Source organism: Scophthalmus maximus, chromosome 16 (genome assembly GCF_022379125.1).
Source record: "Scophthalmus maximus strain ysfricsl-2021 chromosome 16, ASM2237912v1, whole genome shotgun sequence".
NCBI classification, from domain to species: domain Eukaryota; kingdom Metazoa; phylum Chordata; class Actinopteri; order Pleuronectiformes; family Scophthalmidae; genus Scophthalmus; species Scophthalmus maximus.
The window spans coordinates 18257251-18276942 of record NC_061530.1 but is presented as its reverse complement, the minus strand read 5'-3'; the positions used below and the strand labels follow the sequence as shown (position 1 = coordinate 18276942).

The 19692-nt window shown below is 42.2% G+C and overlaps 2 protein-coding genes and 5 non-coding genes across 12 annotated transcripts in view; 1 reads left to right on the top strand and 6 right to left on the bottom strand.

Annotated features, from left to right (window-relative positions):
• Window positions 1-111: 111 nt before the first annotated feature.
• LOC118288161 lies at window positions 112-302 on the bottom strand. Its single transcript, XR_004785818.2, has one exon. It is a non-coding gene; the product is annotated as a U2 spliceosomal RNA (small nuclear RNA).
• Window positions 303-879: 577 nt separating this feature from the next.
• On the bottom strand, window positions 880-993 carry LOC118288155. Its single transcript, XR_004785812.1, has one exon. It is a non-coding gene; the product is annotated as a U5 spliceosomal RNA (small nuclear RNA).
• A 712-nt stretch (window positions 994-1705) lies between these two features.
• Window positions 1706-1868, bottom strand: LOC118288159. The gene has a single exon (XR_004785816.2). It is a non-coding gene; the product is annotated as a U1 spliceosomal RNA (small nuclear RNA).
• Window positions 1869-2774: 906 nt separating this feature from the next.
• On the bottom strand, window positions 2775-2965 carry LOC118288160. Its single transcript, XR_004785817.2, has one exon. It is a non-coding gene; the product is annotated as a U2 spliceosomal RNA (small nuclear RNA).
• Window positions 2966-3543: 578 nt separating this feature from the next.
• On the bottom strand, window positions 3544-3657 carry LOC118288156. Its single transcript, XR_004785813.2, has one exon. It is a non-coding gene; the product is annotated as a U5 spliceosomal RNA (small nuclear RNA).
• A 1356-nt stretch (window positions 3658-5013) lies between these two features.
• mfsd13a (major facilitator superfamily domain containing 13A) lies at window positions 5014-12955 on the bottom strand. 4 transcript variants are annotated; one of them, XM_035613836.2, is made up of 10 exons: window positions 12816-12955; window positions 12551-12652; window positions 10250-10516; window positions 9536-9615; window positions 8392-8841; window positions 8173-8293; window positions 7602-7698; window positions 7270-7441; window positions 6373-6566; window positions 5014-5976 (listed from the first exon to the last, which is right to left on the bottom strand). In XM_035613836.2, the coding sequence occupies exons 3-10, from the start codon at window positions 10418-10420 to the stop codon at window positions 5726-5728; spliced, it is 1536 nt and encodes a 511-aa protein (XP_035469729.1). In that variant the 5' UTR covers window positions 10421-10516; window positions 12551-12652; window positions 12816-12955; the 3' UTR covers window positions 5014-5725. The 4 variants fall into 4 exon arrangements, with proteins under 4 accessions (XP_035469729.1, XP_035469732.1, XP_035469731.1 ...); XM_035613839.2 differs by lacking the exon at window positions 12551-12652 and adding an exon at window positions 11297-11409 and having other exon boundaries at window positions 12816-12952; XM_035613838.2 differs by lacking the exon at window positions 12551-12652 and having other exon boundaries at window positions 10250-10519; window positions 12816-12953.
• sema4gb (sema domain, immunoglobulin domain (Ig), transmembrane domain (TM) and short cytoplasmic domain, (semaphorin) 4Gb) overlaps window positions 12842-19692 on the top strand; it is a 37565-nt gene continuing 30714 nt past the window's right edge. Inside the window, exons 1-5 of one of the 3 annotated variants that reach the window (XM_047327815.1) lie at window positions 12842-12980; window positions 13109-13140; window positions 13444-13516; window positions 14109-14204; window positions 18921-18990. The gene's annotated coding sequence lies outside the window, so the exon portion shown is untranslated. Of the gene's footprint in view, window positions 12981-13108; window positions 13141-13443; window positions 13517-14090; window positions 14205-18920; window positions 18991-19692 lie in introns of those variants that run through there. The other 2 variants (XM_047327814.1, XM_047327816.1) reach the window with 2 other exon arrangements.

Genomic DNA, 19692 nt, shown 5'->3' with positions numbered 1-19692 from the left:
TATATACGAGGCGTTATTTTGTAGTATAATTCTGATCGAGAATCTGGTTAACACCCTCCAACTACTGTGACACATGTTAGTTGATTCAATCATTTATCGTTTGACAGTTCGAGGGGGTGCACCGTTCCTGGAGGTACTGCAATACCAGGTCGATGCGTGGAGTGGACGGAGCAAGCCCCTATTCCATCTCCCTGTTCCAAAAATCAATTTAATATATGGTCCCCGGATAGGGGACGTATCAGATATTAAACTGATAAGAACAGATACTACACTTGATCTTAGCCAAAAGGCCGAGAAGCGATATCCGACAAAATGGCGGAGGTAAGGAACTGTTCTCCCCACAGTGCTTCTCACTCAGAGGTCTGAAGACTGACTCGACAGTTCAGTGGTCGGACACTCTGTGAAACTGCAGTAAAACATGACGAACACGGTCGAGGAAAAGTCACAGAATCGCTGCGAATTAAATTATTTAAAAAAGAAACTTAAACGAAGCGACGCGGTTCCTCGACTCTTCCGGGTCACGTGGTACGATCGTGTCCAATAGGACTTCAAGGCATTAGTGTTTGCAATAATGTTCAAATACAGAGACACCTGTGTAATTCTAGTCATATTCTTGATCGACTCTAATCATATGGTGATTAAATAAGTATGTGTCCACGTCGTTACGATGTGTGATCGATACAATAAAGCTCACACATCAAACTAATGAGCATCTTGTCATCGCCCTCGTCTATCAACAGTACACGGAAGTGTAGCACCCCCTGCTGGATAACTGAGAAAACGGCAGCTCATTCATCACCTGTTACGCTTGTTGACTATAACTTTTGAGTATAGTTAATTTCGCTCCTTTATTTGGTTTTTATTTTGAACATATTAGGAAGCCCCGCACGAGGCAGGGCATCAAAAAATTCGTTTGATCTCATAATGTTCCTCTCCACGGAAATCTTTAGTAAAAGGCGAAAGATTTATACGATCTGAAGAGAAACATGAGTGTACTGCTGCGTCACTGTGAAACAAGAGGGAGTGAGGCGCCGACACACATCATACACTGACGGTGTCACTGAGTCCAAACACTGTGTTTGCTCGATTAATGTAAACACGTGGGAATAATTCTATCGTATATTGGATATGATTCTTATTTTTTAATTTTTAAAATCCAAACGATGGATTTAGGAACGTTTTAAATCCTGCGCGGTGCATGATGGGTAGTGACGCAATGATCTGGGTACCTCACACCCTAACTCCAACACTTTCATCACAGAACTTGATGTATAAGCTTCACCAAAAAGAAAAACTGATTTATTTCGAATAATTATTTTCTATGACCCCAAATTGCTTTTGTTTTCAGCATGTTCTAGTGTTTTAAGTTTTCATGTACTTTGCAGTTTCACTTAAATATTGTGTATAGACTATTGTTAATCTGTTTGTCTGTCTGTAACTGATTGTTGTATTGTCCCAAACAGGTCTCTCTTGAATATGAGACCGTGTCTCAATGACATTAGCTGTATAAATAAAGGTAATAAAAACAAATACTATTTGATATTACATGAACTTATTTTGATCTTATTTTTTAGTTGTAGCTGATGACATATTTAGTTATACTTTGACAATAGAAGTTATTCACAAAAATTAAACATGTCGCACTCCAGACATTCTTGTCAAAGTTATTGAGACTGTGCCATATTTATTTTTCGTACAGGATAATCAGGGGAGAGCGCGGACGCAGTCCCCCACTATCAGAAATTATGCAGTCGAGATTCCCACATTTGGGGAATTCGCATAGGTCAGAACGCCGAAGTGCAATGGCTAATCCTCGCCATGGGTGAACCACCTTCTTGATCATGGTATCTTCCCTGCCAGGTAAGTATGAGTTGTACACGTCACAGACAGGCAACTCTTTCACGGACACACCATGCTGAGTGATGGTGCCAATATTTTGCAAATAAAAAACAAACAAACTACTAATTGCAGGGGACTGTGACTCAGTCTTTACGGGAATTCAATACAGATATAAACGTGTAGAACAAAGATTATTTACATTTTATTTAATTAAAGAAATTGATAGATTACCCATCATGCAATGCCGTATTAACTATATGTTGAATGCTCGGATCCGATTGGTAGTCTACAGTTGAATGCTAGAATCTGATTGGTAGTCTACAGTTGAATGCTAGGCTCTGATTGGTAGTCTACAGTTGAACCGACCCAATCGTAGGGCGTAATTGTCTACAACTGTAGACTTGAGCTCGAATGTGGGAATCTCGACTGCAAATTTTCACGCTCTCCCCTGATCAAATGATTCAAAAATACAAAAACGTCTTAACGGTCACAGATAACATTATATCCAACAGAGCTGTTATAGGGCGATATGTTTTGTTATTTTTTTTTGATAGCCTCTATTGTCAAAGCATAAGTGATACAGAATGAAACAATCATCTACGAGCTAAAGATAAGATCCAAATAAATGAATAGAATTTCAAATCACATTTGAAAGACTTTATTCCAGAAAACTAAAATAAATATGGAATGATTAACAAGATACTATATGTATACGAGGTAGGGGAACATGACAGAATGTGTATGACTACGGTGTACAATGTTTACCTTGACTTGAGTTTTAAACTGTATAGAACTAGAGTACAGAGCACAACAAAAAATATAATTATATACGAGGCGTTATTTTGTAGTATAATTCTGATCGAGAATCTGGTTAACACCCTCCAACTACTGTGACACATGTTAGTTGATTCAATCATTTGTCGTTTGACAGTTCGAGGGGGTGCACCGTTCCTGGAGGTACTGCAATACCAGGTCGATGCGTGGAGTGGACGGAGCAAGCCCCTATTTCATCTCCCTGTTTCAAAAATCAATTTAATATATGGTCCCCGGATAGGGGACGTATCAGATATTAAACTGATAAGAACAGATACTACACTTGATCTTAGCCAAAAGGCCGAGAAGCGATACCGACAAAATGGCGGAGGTAACGATCTCCTTCTCCCCACAGTGCTTCTCACTCAGAGGTCTGAAGACTGACTCGACAGTTCAGTGGTCGGACACTCTGTGAAACTGCAGTAAAACATGACGAACACGGTCGAGGAAAAGTCACAGAATCGCTGCGAATTAAATTATTTAAAAAAAGAAACTTAAACGAAGCGACGCGGTTCCTCGACTCTTCCGGGTCACGTGGTACGATCGTGTCCAATAGGACTTCAAGGCATTAGTGTTTGCAATAATGTTCAAATACAGAGACACCTGTGTAATTCTAGTCATATTCTTGATCGACTCTAATCATATGGTGTTTAAATAAGTATGTGTCAACGTCGTTACGATGTGTGATCGATACAATAAAGCTCACACATCAAACTAATGAGCATCTTGTCATCGCCCTCGTCTATCAACAGTACACGGAAGTGTAGCACCCCCTGCTGGATAACTGAGAAAACGGCAGCTCATTCGTCACCTGTTACGCTTGTTGACTATAACTTCTGAGTATAGTTAATTTCGCTCCTTTATTTGGTTTTTATTTTAAACATATCAGGAAGCCCCGCACGAGGTAGGGCATCAAAAAATTCGTTTGAACTCATGATATTCCTCTCCACGGAAATCTTTAGTAAAAGGCGAAAGATTTATACGATCTGAAGAGAAACATGAGTGTACTGACCTTTCACTGTAAAAGAAGAGGGAGTGAGGCGCCGACACACATCCTACACTGACGGTGTTACTGAGTCCAAACACTGTGTTTGATCGATTCATATGAACACACGAAAGTAAAAAATATTTTTCGTACATTGGATCGGGTCGTTTATATCTCTTTAAAGTCCATACGATGAATGATGCACCAGTCCCCCGGTGCATGATGGGTAGTGACGCGATGGCCCGGTACCGCCCACTCTAACACATCGCTCTTGGGGAACTCTGTTAGCCCTCAAGACTAAACACAGATTTGAACAACTGTCAAGAAAGAAAAAGAAAAAAGGGATATATGGTCAATTTTACATGAAATATTTGTAAAAAACAAAAAACAAAGCGAGAAAATACCTCCTGCTACTTCCGCAGCGTTATAGTCGCTGTGAAATGTAAAATAACACTTATCCAACTATCAATTGAGCAAGATGAAGTTATGGATGTATTCTCAGTATTTATATAAATAAACGTCTGTTACAGTTCTCTTCAAAATTGACCGTAGCCCACCGTGCTTCTGGCCTCTAAAATTCCCACCAAATTAAACAACTGGAGAAAAAAAGTGACTATTTAATTGAATCAAATCCTTCCCGCTGTCCTGTCCACACTAGATCACATGTAGACGCCATTTCAAGGGGTTGGCAACCACCGGGCTACAGTTAAGTTAGGTAAAAAATATTGAGATTTAAAATCTCTCAAGTGGGGAAAGCGGGACTTTCATTGCCCCTGAAAGCCACAGGAGTATTGTGAGTCGAGTGGTTTATTAAGAACCAACTACTCTTGTCTGGTAAGGGCCTTACAAGGCTCACTGAAGTTGAGGCACTTCTCAAAGAGAGGTTCCTGTGTCGAAGCGCTCAGTATTTGTTGATTCAGTTCAGAGTGTTCCTGAATTAACCACGTTCATACTCATCATCACAGTCGTCTCAGGTATGAACCAGGAGACCGCGATAAAGTTTTGCAGGACACGTTTCCTATGACACACCACTGGAAAAGAAGTGGGTGTTATGGAGAAATTATAACTGCGATCAAATCAAACTGGTTGCAGATTTTCATGCACTTACTAAAAAAGTTGAAGAATGTCATTTAAACACAAATCTAGTGGTCTATGAAACACTTTAATGGTGGACTTTTTCTTTACTTTGTTACTCACAAGTAGGAGAAAGATTTCACACACACGTTTCACTTTTCAACTTTGAGTCTGTAAAAAAAAAAATACAGGTGTTTTGGCACAGCAGTTTGTGTGCTTTTCGACACAGATGACATATTCTCTGTATAATATGAAATAGTTACAAAATTGAACTGTTAATCTGAGAATAATTATGAACTATACTTGATCCAGTTTTTTTTATTACAACCGTCCACGAAAGTATGTCACGATCCGAATGTTAGAAGTACAACAGACAAATGGCAGTAGTTTGTGCAAAAGAAAAGGTCATCACCACGTATCAGAAAATACAGTTTCTCTTGAACATCAAAACAGGCAGGGCATTCTGGGTAAATGTGAAGAAAGGGGCCCTGAAGAGCCATGCAGTATCAACAAAAGCACTCTGATTAGTTTACGATTTTATTTCGTTCTCTTTATCCTGTAAAGAAGAACAGTAGGTCTGTTGATCAAACCATCTGGCGATAACTGAGCAGGCATAATTATGCTTTTTAAAACCGTTTTAAAGACAACCCCTCCATCCCTCCCATCTTTTGCCTGCACCATGAAAAGTTGTCACCTTGGTCCTTCTACATTTAATTGGTTCTACTTTATCTTTTGGTCATCTTTTCAAATATAAATATAGGTTCATATTTAAATATAAAAAAATAAGGCAGGTTTCATTTATTAAAAAGTTATGTGCTCCTTCCAGTGGGATTCGTCAGTCCACAGTCCACATAGCCACAATTTTGTAATGATTCATATCCTCAAACACAAGGGCTGAGCTGCAGGATGAATCAGAGCAGCTTTCCCCGCCTCATCATCTTCCTAGTTGTAACCAAAAAGACTGTTAAAAAAACGGATTATTTAAAAGTGTCTGTGTGCAGCTTTCAACCGGCTTCATATGGCCTTGACATCAATGAGGTGGCCGTGCTGGGCCGCCTGCCTCAGGGTCTTGATCCCCTGCAGCTTGCGGCCGTGAAGCGTGAAGCGTGACCAGGCGGCCAGCTGGAGCAGGGCGCACGTGATAGGCACAAACACCAGCATGTGGAAGCAGCCCAGGCGTAGTGGCGGAGTCCCTGAGCCGGAGGCAACGTCGGGCAAAGACACCACAGAGTCCTTCGCGGGTTCCCTCTCGAAAATATCATAACCTGGAGGGGGAAGGTAGAAGACGGATGGATCAATGCACATCAACTCTTTTGTAACCAGGTAGACCATGAAAAAAAATTAAAGAATATGATAAGAATTCTCAAGTACCTTAGTACTTAAGTACCAGAATAATAATACAAAATATAGATTTTTTTGTTTTGAATGTATGACTGAGCTAGTGAGGGAACGCATAAAATTCAACTTAGGTTTTATTTTCAGGACATTAAAGGAATTAAAAAAAGGTTCTTTCCCTCATGGAAAATAGTCTAAATCTTGTGATGTAGTATTTGCTTTCTTGCTCAGATATGAATGAGAATTTGAGGTGTACATATAAAGCAGACAGTTAGCCTGGGTTATCATAAAGACTCAATGCAAGAGGAAATCAAGCTCATCTGTACCTGTGTAGACACACAGCAGCCAGGTGCCGATGAGCGGGGCGAACGTCTGGCCAGGTTTGGTGAGGAGGGCGACCATCCCGAAGACGAGAGCCGAGGCGGCCTGCTGCCGTCGGTTGACCACAAAGTCTTCATCCACCAGGTCGGAAATGACCAGTTTGAGTAGCCTGCACGTGCCCTCTGTAAACACCCGATTACTGGAAGAAGAAGCGGTGACGCTCATCAGTCCGACTGATCGATAATGTAGTTTACCTGTGAATTATCCGTCTGTTCTCTGTCGGACACGGACGTCAGTGATGTTGGGAGGATCTCAGAAGTAATTGGCTTTTTCGCTTGAGTTCAAATATTTAAAGTCGAGCGAGTGAAGCGATTGGCGAGGATTTCACGTCTTCAGGCTTTTTAACTCATCCACCTCTGTCAGGCCTGTGATCACTGAAATGGACTATATTTAATCAAAGTTCTCAGCACCTTAAACTCTTATACTTTGCACTGTTCCCTCTGTATATCGGACTATTACACCTTGTTTGTATTCTTATATGGTGCTGTGATTTTACACCTTATGTGTTGTTACCTCAGTTATTTCTCTTCTGACAAATGTAGAGGGAAATTTTCAGGAATTATTAAAATCATGTATCTATTGATAAGGGCTACTTTTAAAGCTGGAAGCAAATTCATGATTTAGGCCACCAATATAAAGGTCTCATGCATATTCGCTCAAGCTGGAGTGAGGGAAAAATAACATCTTGTGCCAAAGAAAAGTTAACACAATATTTGTCGTTATGCGATTGTGTGTTCAGCTGTGAAAGCGATAAAACTAAAGAAAAACAAGCAAACAAAAGAACAAGCCATCACACATGGGATCCCTGATGCATGTGCCGATGCGCGTGCACGTGGCCATACCTGGCAATGAAGATGCACAGCAGATAAATGTGGTCAGCCCCGGCCAGCACCATAAACACACCCAGTCCCAGCTTGAGCATAAATAGCCAGCGGATGATCTGGTAAACGCCGTAACGCTGGCACAGTGTCAGGAAATACAAGTTGTTGAGGTGGGGGGCAATGTAAGAGATGCCTGCATGGGAGTGGAAGCAGAGAAGCATTTAAATAAATAAAAAAAGCAGAAATAATAAAACCCCGAGGCAAGAGAATGCTGTGAACATTATTGCATTGTCTTTTTTGGTCTGGAATTTAAAAAAAAAGCTGAATGTGAGAGTTACTTATTGTTTCTTTACCGAGTAAGAGAGAACCTGTGGAGGCGGAAATGTTGTCAGAGAGGAGATGTTCGAGGAAAAGAGGGAAGAAGTTGTTGTTGAAGTGGCAGTGAAACACCTACAGAGGGAGGGAAAGTTAAAATAAATTTAAAAAGTTCCACAAAACCATCCCTGCACAAACTGATTCATAGTATTAAGCTGCTTTCAAACACACACTGATGTCAGTTTTATCGACACTGTCCGGGGTCCATGGTTGTGGACCCCGGACAAGTGCTTTGAAAAAAAATTAAGAATTGTAGATCAACAACTGTATTGGGATATTGTAAAAATGTCACTGCCAAATCTCGGCACAGACAAAGATATTCAGTTTACTGTCACAGAGGAGCAAAGAAACCAGGAAATATTACTACTACTACATGAACCGATAAATCGATTATCAAAATAGTTGGCGATTAATTTAGTAGTCGAATACTAATCGATTAACCGTTGCAGCTCTACCATTAACCCCCGACTTTTAACCACTTTTTTCACTTGCTTGAATACATTTAAAAAAAAAATTTAAATGTCACATTCAATGTCATCAGTATCTCACCTGAACAAGATTCATCGTCACAAACCACATGAAATTTCGGTGTCTGGAGAGCTGCTTGAGGTACTGTCCGATTGTGACGGGTTTTTCTGGTTGGGTAAGTGGAGCTTGGCCAACACTCAGTCTGGGACCGGACAAGGGAAAGTTAAAGGAGTGAGACAGAGAGGAAGAACAACCAAAGTCAAATCAGGAGCTCAAAACTAAAAAAAAAAAAATCCTTACTCTTTGAGAGTCTGCGCCTCGTCCTGTCTTTGATGCACTTCCTTCTGGAAGCGACGCTGCAGCAACCTGGACACCGAGAAAAAGCCCAGGATGGAAAAAGCAGCCAGCGTCACGCAGAAGATACGGAAGGAGTAGAAATCCTCTTTATCCCAGAAAGAATAGGACAGAAAGACGGAGAACGAGCCCAAAGCGCTGAACACCGAGCAGTGGAAGTTGAGGCGCGTGCGGTCCGCGGCGGACACGGCGAGGTCCGCCAGCAGGGCGCTGTGGTGGAGGTCCACCATGGTGAGGAAGCCGTCGTACAGGCACAGGCAGAGCAGGAACTGCAGGCCGGGCCGGGCCCACGCCACCCAGAAGGCCAGGAACGACAGGGCGAAGAGGGGGCCATTTGTGGAGAGGGCCTTCAGGCGCTTTAGCACCACCTCTGGAGAAGTGATCTGTGAGCCCGTCCTGGTGGAAAAAACAAACATCATCTGTAATTATGAGTTTTGTGATAAATAAGCCTCTGAGAGTGAGAGGAAGAGTCAATATTATTTTGTTTGACTAATTTATTTATTTTAAGTTATATTGTGCTTTTTTTGGGTATAATTTTGATGTAATTTTGCCAATAATATTTATAATTTGTTTTTGTAATTTTTTTCCTTTGAAAAGCAAGGGAAAAAAGTAAAAGGCATATTAAGGCTATTTAATTTATTCAATGGTGAATTTTTTTTTATTTCAGTGCATCCCTAATTTTCACAAAGCTGTTCTATTTGTTGGAAGATAAGTCAGGGGTCACTTAAGCATGAATCATAAAAATCATCAACCTTAATCCAAAAAAAACATAGAAAATTCATAAAAATTAAACACAGGCACCACCTTATGACAACACTGAGTCACAGTTTGCTTAATCGTAATGAAACACAAACACAGGTGGCAGCCAAACATTTAACAGTGTTGAGCAGCTGATAAGAGTTGATGCTCATACATGTGCATGTGGTTATTAATGTCTGCGACATTTGTGGCAATATGTGCTGCAAACACCATGGTAGAAATCTACAGACTGACTTCAACGACAAAAAAATGTATATCAGCGAATAATCACAAATTGGTTGTAATCAAACAGAAGTTTGGGCAGTGTAGAGGAGGAACAGGAGACACTTACTGAGGAGAGCTGAGGAAGGAGCGATCACTCAGCCAGCCGAACAGAGGGTCGTTCAGACTGTTCCATATGAGGAACACTGACTGTGGAGCAGCAGAGAGGGGAGTCAACGCCCACACACACAGGAAACAACAAGTCAAGTTTCATTTTGAGCCTGAGCTGTTAAGTCCACACATGAAATTTTCTTTAGCCCCAATACTTATTAAAGGGAGAAACTGTGGCTGAACATGGTGCCAACCACCTCCGACTCTCTGCCTCATCGTGCTGGTACGCTAGTACGAAAGGGTCAAGCTTGGACTACAAAGTCAAACGTAGGGCAGGGCGATATGGCTGAAAACTGTATCACGATATAACTGTTTCATATCGGTCGATATTGATAATTATTGATAATTTTTAGGACCTAAGAAACACAAACACGAGCCAACGAGATGGCGCAACCAAACGTGATACTGTTACATGATTGGCTATTAGGCGTGTCACTCCATACGTTGCTGGGTACCAGAGGACGAGTGCCGGCGTAGCGAGACTCTTCGCTCCGGTTTCTTCCAATGAGGAAAAAAAAATGATCGAAATGTTCTATCAAACGCATTTTCTATTGATATTGATTACGTGTCTATCGCGATACATATCGTTATCGTTTTATCGCCAAGCCCCAGTCAAACGTAAATCAAACTTTTAACTGACACGTTTTCAGACCCGGGGCTTCCTCTGACTTACCTCCCCAACCCAGAAGGAGACCTTGTCGATCTTGTAGACGGACACGAACGTCTCCACGTAGTACAGCAGGAACACATTGTGGAGGACGGAGATGAACAGGGCCAACGAGCCGTAGAGCACTGCGGTGGAGACGACGTCTTGTTGCCGGCAGCCCCAGACGCTCCTGCCCATTCTTCTCTCTCAATCGCTCTGCTCCGTCCTTTCCCTGTGCCGAGCTGCAGTCATCTCACGGCCTGGCCGACCCCCGGGTCACCACGTCATCGTAGCCTGCTAAGACACGATTCCAAAAAAGTTATTTTTTCAGGTCAGTAACAAAATGTCTCCTCTGAATAAGATAAGTCATTCTTGTGTATAAGTGAAAGTTACAACAATGCATCATTATGAATTATCTCACATTATTGATTATGTCTCCGCACAGAGTTTCCGCCGACCAAAAAACGCTGTGGTTCAGTAAAGTGAACATCAGTCAGGGCTGTTAGAGGCTTTTCCTGTGGCCCACGCCCAGCTGTGTTCCACGCATTTGAGCAAAACTGTTATTTTCCCCCCAAAGTCATTTTCTTGGCCGACTCAACCTCAATCACCCTGTTTCACAGTGAAACAATAAAAGGGAGAGTCACAGGATGTCAAGTGCCTTCCCCGGGATTTATTGTCCTGAGGTGTCATATTCCACACTGTATGAAGAAGTGGTTTTCACTGGGCCACACTATGTAATTTACACCTATTGTCAATGCAAAGGGCACGATATTAGATTTTTTTTTAAGCGATGGCGAGAAAACACTGTTATCTCGAGAATTACTTCAGGAATCACCGTCTCTTAGCTGGAGCACAAACAATATAGATTTTTTGGGGGGCCGTTTTCTGATTATCGATATTAGGGAGGTACAACATTTCCCATACCGGAACATATTTTATTTACATGAAATGCAAATCTAAATGCCCATTTTTTTCTCCATTGTTTATTCTGTACAATAAAATAATTTCATATCGGTCAACGTAAACGCTGATACCTATGTGAAAGGCTCATATTGGCCGATATTATCCACCAACCTCTATATGTCAGGCGGGCTCTAGTTTTCACAGATTTTGTTTTGGAAGCCCTGGTAAGACAACAACGTTATCTCAGGAATTACCCCGGGAATCACCGTCTTTGAGCACACCAGCTGAGGAGGAAATGAATGCAAAAATCAGTTAACCGGTTTTGTTAACTCGCTGGCAGCGTTTCCCTTGAAGCTCCAAGTGCAATCTCACACGTTGTGTTGCACCCTCGGGAGAAGAATTCACTTTAGAAAATGAAAAAAACCCACCAGCAGGCCTCTTACTTTCACACCTGATTGCCACAAGATCAGACTTGCTCTGATCTAGGTAACGCCCATTTAATAGCTCACAATAACAGTGTCTGGCGGCGATGCGACACAAGGAATCCTCCTCTGAAAGTAACTAAAAGCTTTTCAACCCTGCTCCCATTTCAGGATACAAGCTGCAGTGTGACTTCCCAGCTGGTGAAAGCATTTTCACATCTCCAGCCGGAAATCAGAACTAGTTCTGCCTAGTAACTGGTCACAAAAATTCAGATTCAGACGCTTCCTTCCTGTCAGAGAGACGTGGATAAAAACACCACCTGTTGTCCTCACTGTGACGACAACACACACACACACACACACACACACACACACACACACACAGAAACACGCACACACACACAGAAACACGCACACACACACACACAGAAAAAAAACACACACACACACACCCACACACACACAGAAACACACAGACACACACAGAAACACACACACACACACACACACACACACACACACACACACACACACACACACACAGAGAAACACAGAAACACACACACACACACACACACAGAAACACACAGAAACACGCACGCACACACACACACACACACACACACAGAGAAACACACACACACACAGAAACAGAAACAGACACACACACACACACACACACACAGAGAAACACACACACACACAGAAACAGAAACACACACACACACACACACACACACAGAAACAGAAACACACACACACACAGAAACAGAAACACACACACTTGAGCTGGTGTCACCTGGGCATGACAAAACGTGGAGGTGCATCCGGTTACATTTATCACATGTTAGAACATATTTAGAAAATGAATTGATTGAGAGAATCCAGCTCAAAATGGAGGGAGGGGGACACTGGTACCAGAGACTGGCTTGGAAGAGTCGTGTTGCCATAGAAATAAAAAAAAAGGTAAAAGGAAAAAAAAAGAAGAAGGAATTCGACAAACCGTTTCAATAATTCGTGACGTCTCGGATCAGACTGTCGTTTCTGTTGCGTCGTGATGATCGATCGAATCCACAAGTAGCCAATTAGCGCAGTGTCGCAACAGCTGCGGCGGAGAAAGACGAACAGCTGTTACCACTGTCGTCGACTACTAGCTAACTACTGTGGGTTAGTTAGCACAGGCTAACCGCGTCACAATGCTAACCGGCGTCAACGACAACTCTCACGGGTGTGTGTCCTCGTAACCGAGCGCAGTGGACGTTACGTACCGGCGGAAGGAGCCGCTCAGTCGGCTGAATAAGTCGCGTTCGGCTCGGTGCTACTCGGCGGCGTCTCCGGGTCCTGGAAGGCGGCAGACGGTCCACGTCATGACCGACAACTACAGTTGACTCGCATCCGTGACGACCGCCTGTGGATGTGGACGGGCTTTCCCGGTAAGTGTGTAGACACAAGCACTGAGTTTGAGCGCCACCTAGCGCCAAGAAAGGCGTCTGCTTCTGCTGTTATTAATATAATGTTTGTTTATTTTTCTTCTTCTTGGGTTTTTTTTGGCGGTTGGCAGACAACTTCATGGCGCATTACCGCCACCTACTGGTAAGGAGTGTGGCTCATTTAATTACAGCCTATATTGTCAAAAATAATATTATTTTTTTAAAATAATACAATATATATATATTAAATTCCATCACGTGTTCTCCTGAGATATTGAGATACAATTTTTCGTTACATTTAATTCCTATGATTTAATTGTTGAAGGTTGATTATGAGTGCCTCGTGGTTAATCTATGAACTATAGGATTTAGATAAATTAATATTTAAACCAAACTAAAATTCATTCCGTTCAGAATAGAAGAAAAAAAACAACTTGAATTTTAGTTTTCTTTCTTTCTTCTCCAGCAGGGGTCAGTCGCGAGGCACAGATCATATGGCCGCTGTTCTGTTTTAGACTTTACATCTGCCAGACAACAAGGTACAGTATTTATATTCAAAGACAGAAAGCACTAAGAAAAAAAAAGAAGCTTAAAAGCATAAAACTAATATTTCTGTATACTATCAGTGTCAGTGGAATATTTCTATGTGGCTCTCAGCAGTTAAACATCGCGATATTTTAATTTCAGTTATTACCCTTCCCATTAGGTACAACTTTAGACATTTACAGTTAAAGACATTAAAAATCCATTTTTCATTGTTGCTAGATGATTCATGAAAATATATATTTCAGATTTTACCTGGACGTGTGTGTGTGTGTGTGTGTCTGTGTGTGTGTCTCTCTCTCTGTGTGTGAGTGTGTGTCTCCGTGTGTGTGTGTCTCTGTGTGTGTGTGTGAGTGTGTGTCTCCGTGTGTGTGTGTCTCTGTGTGTGTGTGTGTGTGTGTGTTTCTCTGTGTGTGTGTGTGTGTGTGTGTGTGTGTGTGTGTGTGTGTCTGTGTGTGTGTCTCTCTCTCTGTGTGTGAGTGTGTGTCTCCGTGTGTGTGTGTCTCTGTGTGTGTGTGTGTGTGTGTGTGTGTGTGTGTGTGTCTGTGTGTGTGTGTGTGTGTGTGTGTGTGTGTTGGGTAACCGCAGCAGCAGCAGCAGCAGCAGAGCAGCTCAGTGTTTCGCGGCGGACAGCAGCACTCGGAGGATTTTCTTTCTTTCTTGTGGACTCCAGAACACGCGCAGGTGAGTTGGACCTTAGCTTCTCTCTGTTTGTGCCTCCGCGTTAACGCGTTTCTCCCACTTTTCTTTTCATTATCCTGCGCACACTCTCCTTCTTTACACGCGTTATCTGTATTCAGTGGAGGTGACGACACGGTGTGTGTGCAGAGCCGAGCCTCCCTCTCTCGGTGCTGCAGTCCAGGTCGGACAGGTGCACATGGGTGGATGTACCTTTTATCTAAAAGATATTTTCACAAAAGGCAGCCTAAGTGTTATAGGATTATTTTATGTCAGGCTAGTGTTTTTTTGTGTGTCACCAGGAAGCATCTTATTCCTCCGAGGTGGCTGCATTGTTCCTAAAGTTCCTAAGAGGTGGGATGAAAACGTACATTATGGGCATTAATGCGACAGATCTGCAGCTCGAGAAAGAAATGAGTTGATGTTAGTCTATATGAATGCCTTATGAATCAGTTATGAGACATCAAGGAAAGAGGACGATGTTGAAAAACACTCAATCACATTTACTGCATTTCAAATCTTATTTGTAACATGCATTTTCATCAAGATGTGGTGCGATGCCTTTAGAGTTGTATGATCTCACAGTATGTAAAGTACATTATATGTGGTTTCTTGGTTTCGATGCATTCATGTGTTATTTCACTATTGTGGAAGGACGAGGTGCATGGAGCTGTTTTTTAAGTTATTCTTTTACTTTTGGATAGTTCAATATATTATAACTTATAAGTTGGTAACATGTGTTAAAACGTGCTCACTGTCTGAAAAACGTAGTGGAGTAAAAAGGACATTACTTCCTTCAGAAATATAGTGGCATATAATATTAAAAGGAAATACTCAAATGGAAATTCTACTTGAACAAGTGCAATTTGCTACTTGAGTTACTGCCATTAATTAAGTCAACACACAGAGGTCAAAGCTTCTCTTATCGCCCAATAAGGCATCAGCAAATGTTATAGTGACTCATCTCTGTAACTGGTTCTTAGTAATTCATTAAAATCTTCAGGTGTCCACGTTAATTAGTTTTTCATGCATGAATTTTTCTGAAGGTCCCAGGTTGAAGGGGGTCAATTAAAAGAGCCACCTAACATGAAACACCAGAAACAAGTTGGAAGCTGAAAAAATGGCACTAATTGATCTCATAGATCTATAAAGCAGCGATATGTCTTTTATGTTCTAACAAAAGTCAATCATCAAACATTATAAACCAGGGGTGCATGATGGAGATATCCAGGGTTTGGCCTATACAAGAAAATAATATAAAATAGTAGACTGACATGTCCCTCAGGGTTGGTCCCTTACAGATTCATGCCTGTGAGGTCACAGTCAGGGTGAAGGAAACACACACATGGGGCTGTTATTTGATATCGCTGACGAGCTTTAGTGACGATTGTCAAGGGACGAAAAGTAGATGCAGAATGTCAGGGGCTTTTAATGCGAAATGGACAAATGATTGTTGGGTTTTATTTTGTGGAAGTAACAGAAAAGCCGGTGAGCCAATTTTTCGGGGACAATGTTGCAAAAAAAACCCGGACAATATTGAGCGTCGTAACAGCTGGAAACCTGCTGTGAACTGTTCCAATGTCAGTTTGAACCGTGGCAGAGCAGATTATTGATATGGCACAAGATAATGAAAAAACTGTGAAGAACACAAAAAAAAACCCAATTCTTCTCTCTGACATGAGAGGAAACAACAGACATAACAAAGAGCCCAGCAAGACACATTTATCTGCGTGGGATCCCTGCTAAGTTTGATACGAGGGAGGTATTGCTTTCTTCGTAAGCCTCTTGCATGCTGTGGAAAGTTTTAACTGGAAAGCGGTAACGATTAGAATTTTCCTACTTTGCACGGAGCAAACCCTGCTGTGTCGTCTGAAATATGACGGTGAATTTGCAAATCTCCTTCGAGGCATTTGACGAGAGAGGCTTCAAGACAGTAAAAGTAAACAGAATGGAAACTGAACATATTTGCTATCCTGTTAATAAGGAACCAACTGATCTGCCCAACAGCCTGGATCACAGAGTCATTGAGCCCCGAGGCAACTATGACCTCAGGGCTACTGTTGGTACGTCAGCTCTGCTCGAGCTCTACGAACTGCCACTGCTGTGGCTAGCTCATTTCAAGACAGACTTTTGCAAAGACTCAGCACGTCCGACTGAACCAAACCCTGAAAAAACAGCTGCGAGGGGCATCATCACTACCATCTGACATCAGACGCTTCGCCGAAGAGAGGCACTTCAAGCCTTCGCATTAGAGAGCTTAGCGTGATATGTGATGATTACACTGAACAGAACATCGCAACATGGTTCTGCCTTGTTGGTGCTTGTTGGAAGAAGCAGATTTACTCACATAAGTGGGCGGTGCAGTGGTGCAGTGGTTGGCCTTGTGTCCTCACAGCAAGGAGCTTCTGGATTCGGATCTGCCGGCCGGCAAGAGCTTTCGTGCATGGGTTTTCTCCCCGGGGACTCAAGCTTCCTCCCACTGTCCAAAGACAGGCAGCTGAGGTTAATTGCCCGTAGGTGTGAATGGCTGTTTGCTCTGTGCTGGGCGGGTTGATGGTTCTCTGGTAGAGCCTAGTGAGATCTTCTGTCATCACAGATTATATAGTGGAGGATTTAAATAAAAGCACAGGCACCAGGCAGAAGAACAGTTGACACGGCCAATCAAATTGAAAAAGAAACCACGATCTTGCTTATCGGACCCAAACAGAGAACCTCTTCCATAACTTCCATGTATTTTAGTTGCACAAAGAGGCAGATTATTTTCAACACAATCTTAATTTCACGCTCCGTGCTCAGTGATTTGTTTTAAGATTCTGCACATCATTGTGAACTTGGCCCACAGGGTAAATTCATCCTCTCTTTAATGTGCAACTAATCTCGTCCACGGTTTGGTTCTGTGGAACCCCCCGATGGTTTGGGATATAAGAAAATAACAAAAGAAGAGTTTATTTACATCATTGTCTGATACAGCACATACACAATTCCTTTAATATTGAGCCTATATTTGTCGGTTAATGGCGTTATTCAAAGTGCATTTGGCATTTTAAACAGTGTCGCTTGAGAGGAAGTAAAAGATTTGTTCACCTGCTTTCTTGATCTTTCGGCAGAAATGTCAGGCTGGGTACTTTGCATATCATTCTGTCCTGCCTGACAGATGGTCTTATAGGAAAACAGCCTCATCACACGCCTCATTCAAACCTCTTCTGTGGGTGAATAACGGCTTCATTTCCGTATGGTTGACGAGCACCAGAGAGCAGGGACGATCACTGAAACTAGACTAAAACGTCCCAGCAGATTCGGAACTCAAGCACAGCGCCGTGGATCAATAAACAGGAATAAACAAAGAGTCCAGCTTTGCCCGATTCCTCTCATCTCCAATCATGCGTGACGCATCGGTCCAGCCACTGCCGAGGCAGATGTGTTTACCATTACCCCCTGGAGTTTCCATGCTGTCGTCAGCGAGGCAACATCGCACTGTCAACGCACTCGCCAACTCTCGTAGATCAGCGCACACACAGCGCAAATGCAGATGTGTCGAGACAATGGTGTTTGCTGTGAGGGCAGCAGCTGACAAGGCCACACCTTCTCACCAGCATGACCACTTGTCTGCTTGATCTGCTTTTTCTTCCATTTTTTTTGTTGTTGCCAATTTTAGCAGACAAGGGTCAAGCCTTAGGAAGAAGATTCTGGGATGAATGAAAGGTGTTGGGGATCCCTGCACCCTCCCTAACTCTTTCCCGCTTCATCTCTCATTTTGACATCCCATACAGTAGGCTCGTTTCACAGAGGTCATTAGCCTCGGCTGCAACAACAGCCGCAGAGATTAAGCTGGTTGTTCTCCAGCCGTCTCTGCGCAGTGGAGTGGGATTCACGGCGTTGACCCTTTGATCAGCGACAGAGCACAGAGAACGAGCAGCCAGGTGGAGACTGTACCGATGGCACCGGGCCTAATCTCGAGATTATCCATCATGCTGCTCCAGCGTGCACACGGCTAATTAAGAGATGAGGCTGTGTGTTGTAATATCGCATCGCTGGGGCGTATTATTTAACTCTCAAAACTTATTAAGTGGTCTTTTATGTAACAGCACCGTACTGATTCACTTTGGCTAATTGGTTGTTGTAGTCAGAAAGTGATCACGCACATCAGCAAGCTCATGTTTTCAAGTCGGCAAAAAAAGTTCATGGTGAGTCACATAATTAATGTGTGATAAACATCAGGGACATGAGTCCCAAAATCGTCAGGGTGTATTTCTTGTAATGTGGTACAAAGGTTCATATGGACTCAAGTGATTAGAATTTGGTGGTCAAAGGGCAAAGATCAGAGGTCACTGTTAAGAGTCAAGAGTCATTTATTGTCATATGTACAGTAAAAACAAATGTTACACCGAAATTCTTACTTTGGTCATCCTTCATTACAGTTAAACATAAATAATAAATGCCACAGTGGACATATAGTGCATTGTGCATGATTGCATGTGAAAACTAGAAAAATATGAATATTAGAAATACTGTAAGTATGAAAGGCATTATTTATATGGTAAATGCAAAGCAGACATGATGAATGAATATTATGAGTACTATAAACAGAAAAAGAGAAAGAAAAAGAGAAGGAAAGGCACCGTGACCTCACAATACAGGTTTTTGGCGATAATTGGAGAATTGATATGTTCATTATGACAAACTCCTGAAAAAAACCTTTTTTGTTTTATCATCACCTGTTAGGCTGTGCTGTGGACACGGACAAATCCCCACATGATTCTGCGGATCTGCCACGGCGGAAGTGTAGCTAAAAGTACGTGGAAATCCCCCCCCCCTGTGTTGTAACTGATGACTAAAAACTGCTGGTTAATTCTTTTGTCTTTTGAAGCAGGAAAAAAAAAGCTTCTTAATTCTGCTGAAAAATTTCCGGATAGATCTAAATGGTTTCTTCTGGGGGACTTCATCAGGGCTAGTCCTGACCTCCTCAGCATAAGATCTGATGGCAGCTTTAACACCATTGTTTGAGAAAATGGAGGAAGTGGTTGATTCCCTTGCTAAGCTAGTAAGGCCTGAATATTTACACAGCTGCCTTGGGTTGGAATTCGTAATGTTTGAATCTAATTCACTCTCAATTTTGGCATCTTTAGCATGCGAATGCTCTACAAAATATTTAGATCTATCAATATAATACCTGGACGAAACATTCATGAGCTTAAGGGCCATGTCTGTGTAGTAATTGGTTTCCATTTTATCTACAAGGTGAGCCATTATTGTAAAACGGTGATAAAGGGCTTTCCTCGGACAAATTCTCCGTTCAGCATTGGGATGCAGACAACGTTTGAGGAGGCCTAAAAATGCCATCCTATCTTCATACTCAAGATCATCCTGTTTTTTGGGGTATCTCTTTACTGCATCCTTTAAATTCCTGGCCCAGTTCAAAAAACTCTCTGAAACTTTTGACCTTTGATCAGTTACCGCCTCGTACTCTTCTGGTGTCCTTAGTCTCCACTCTGTG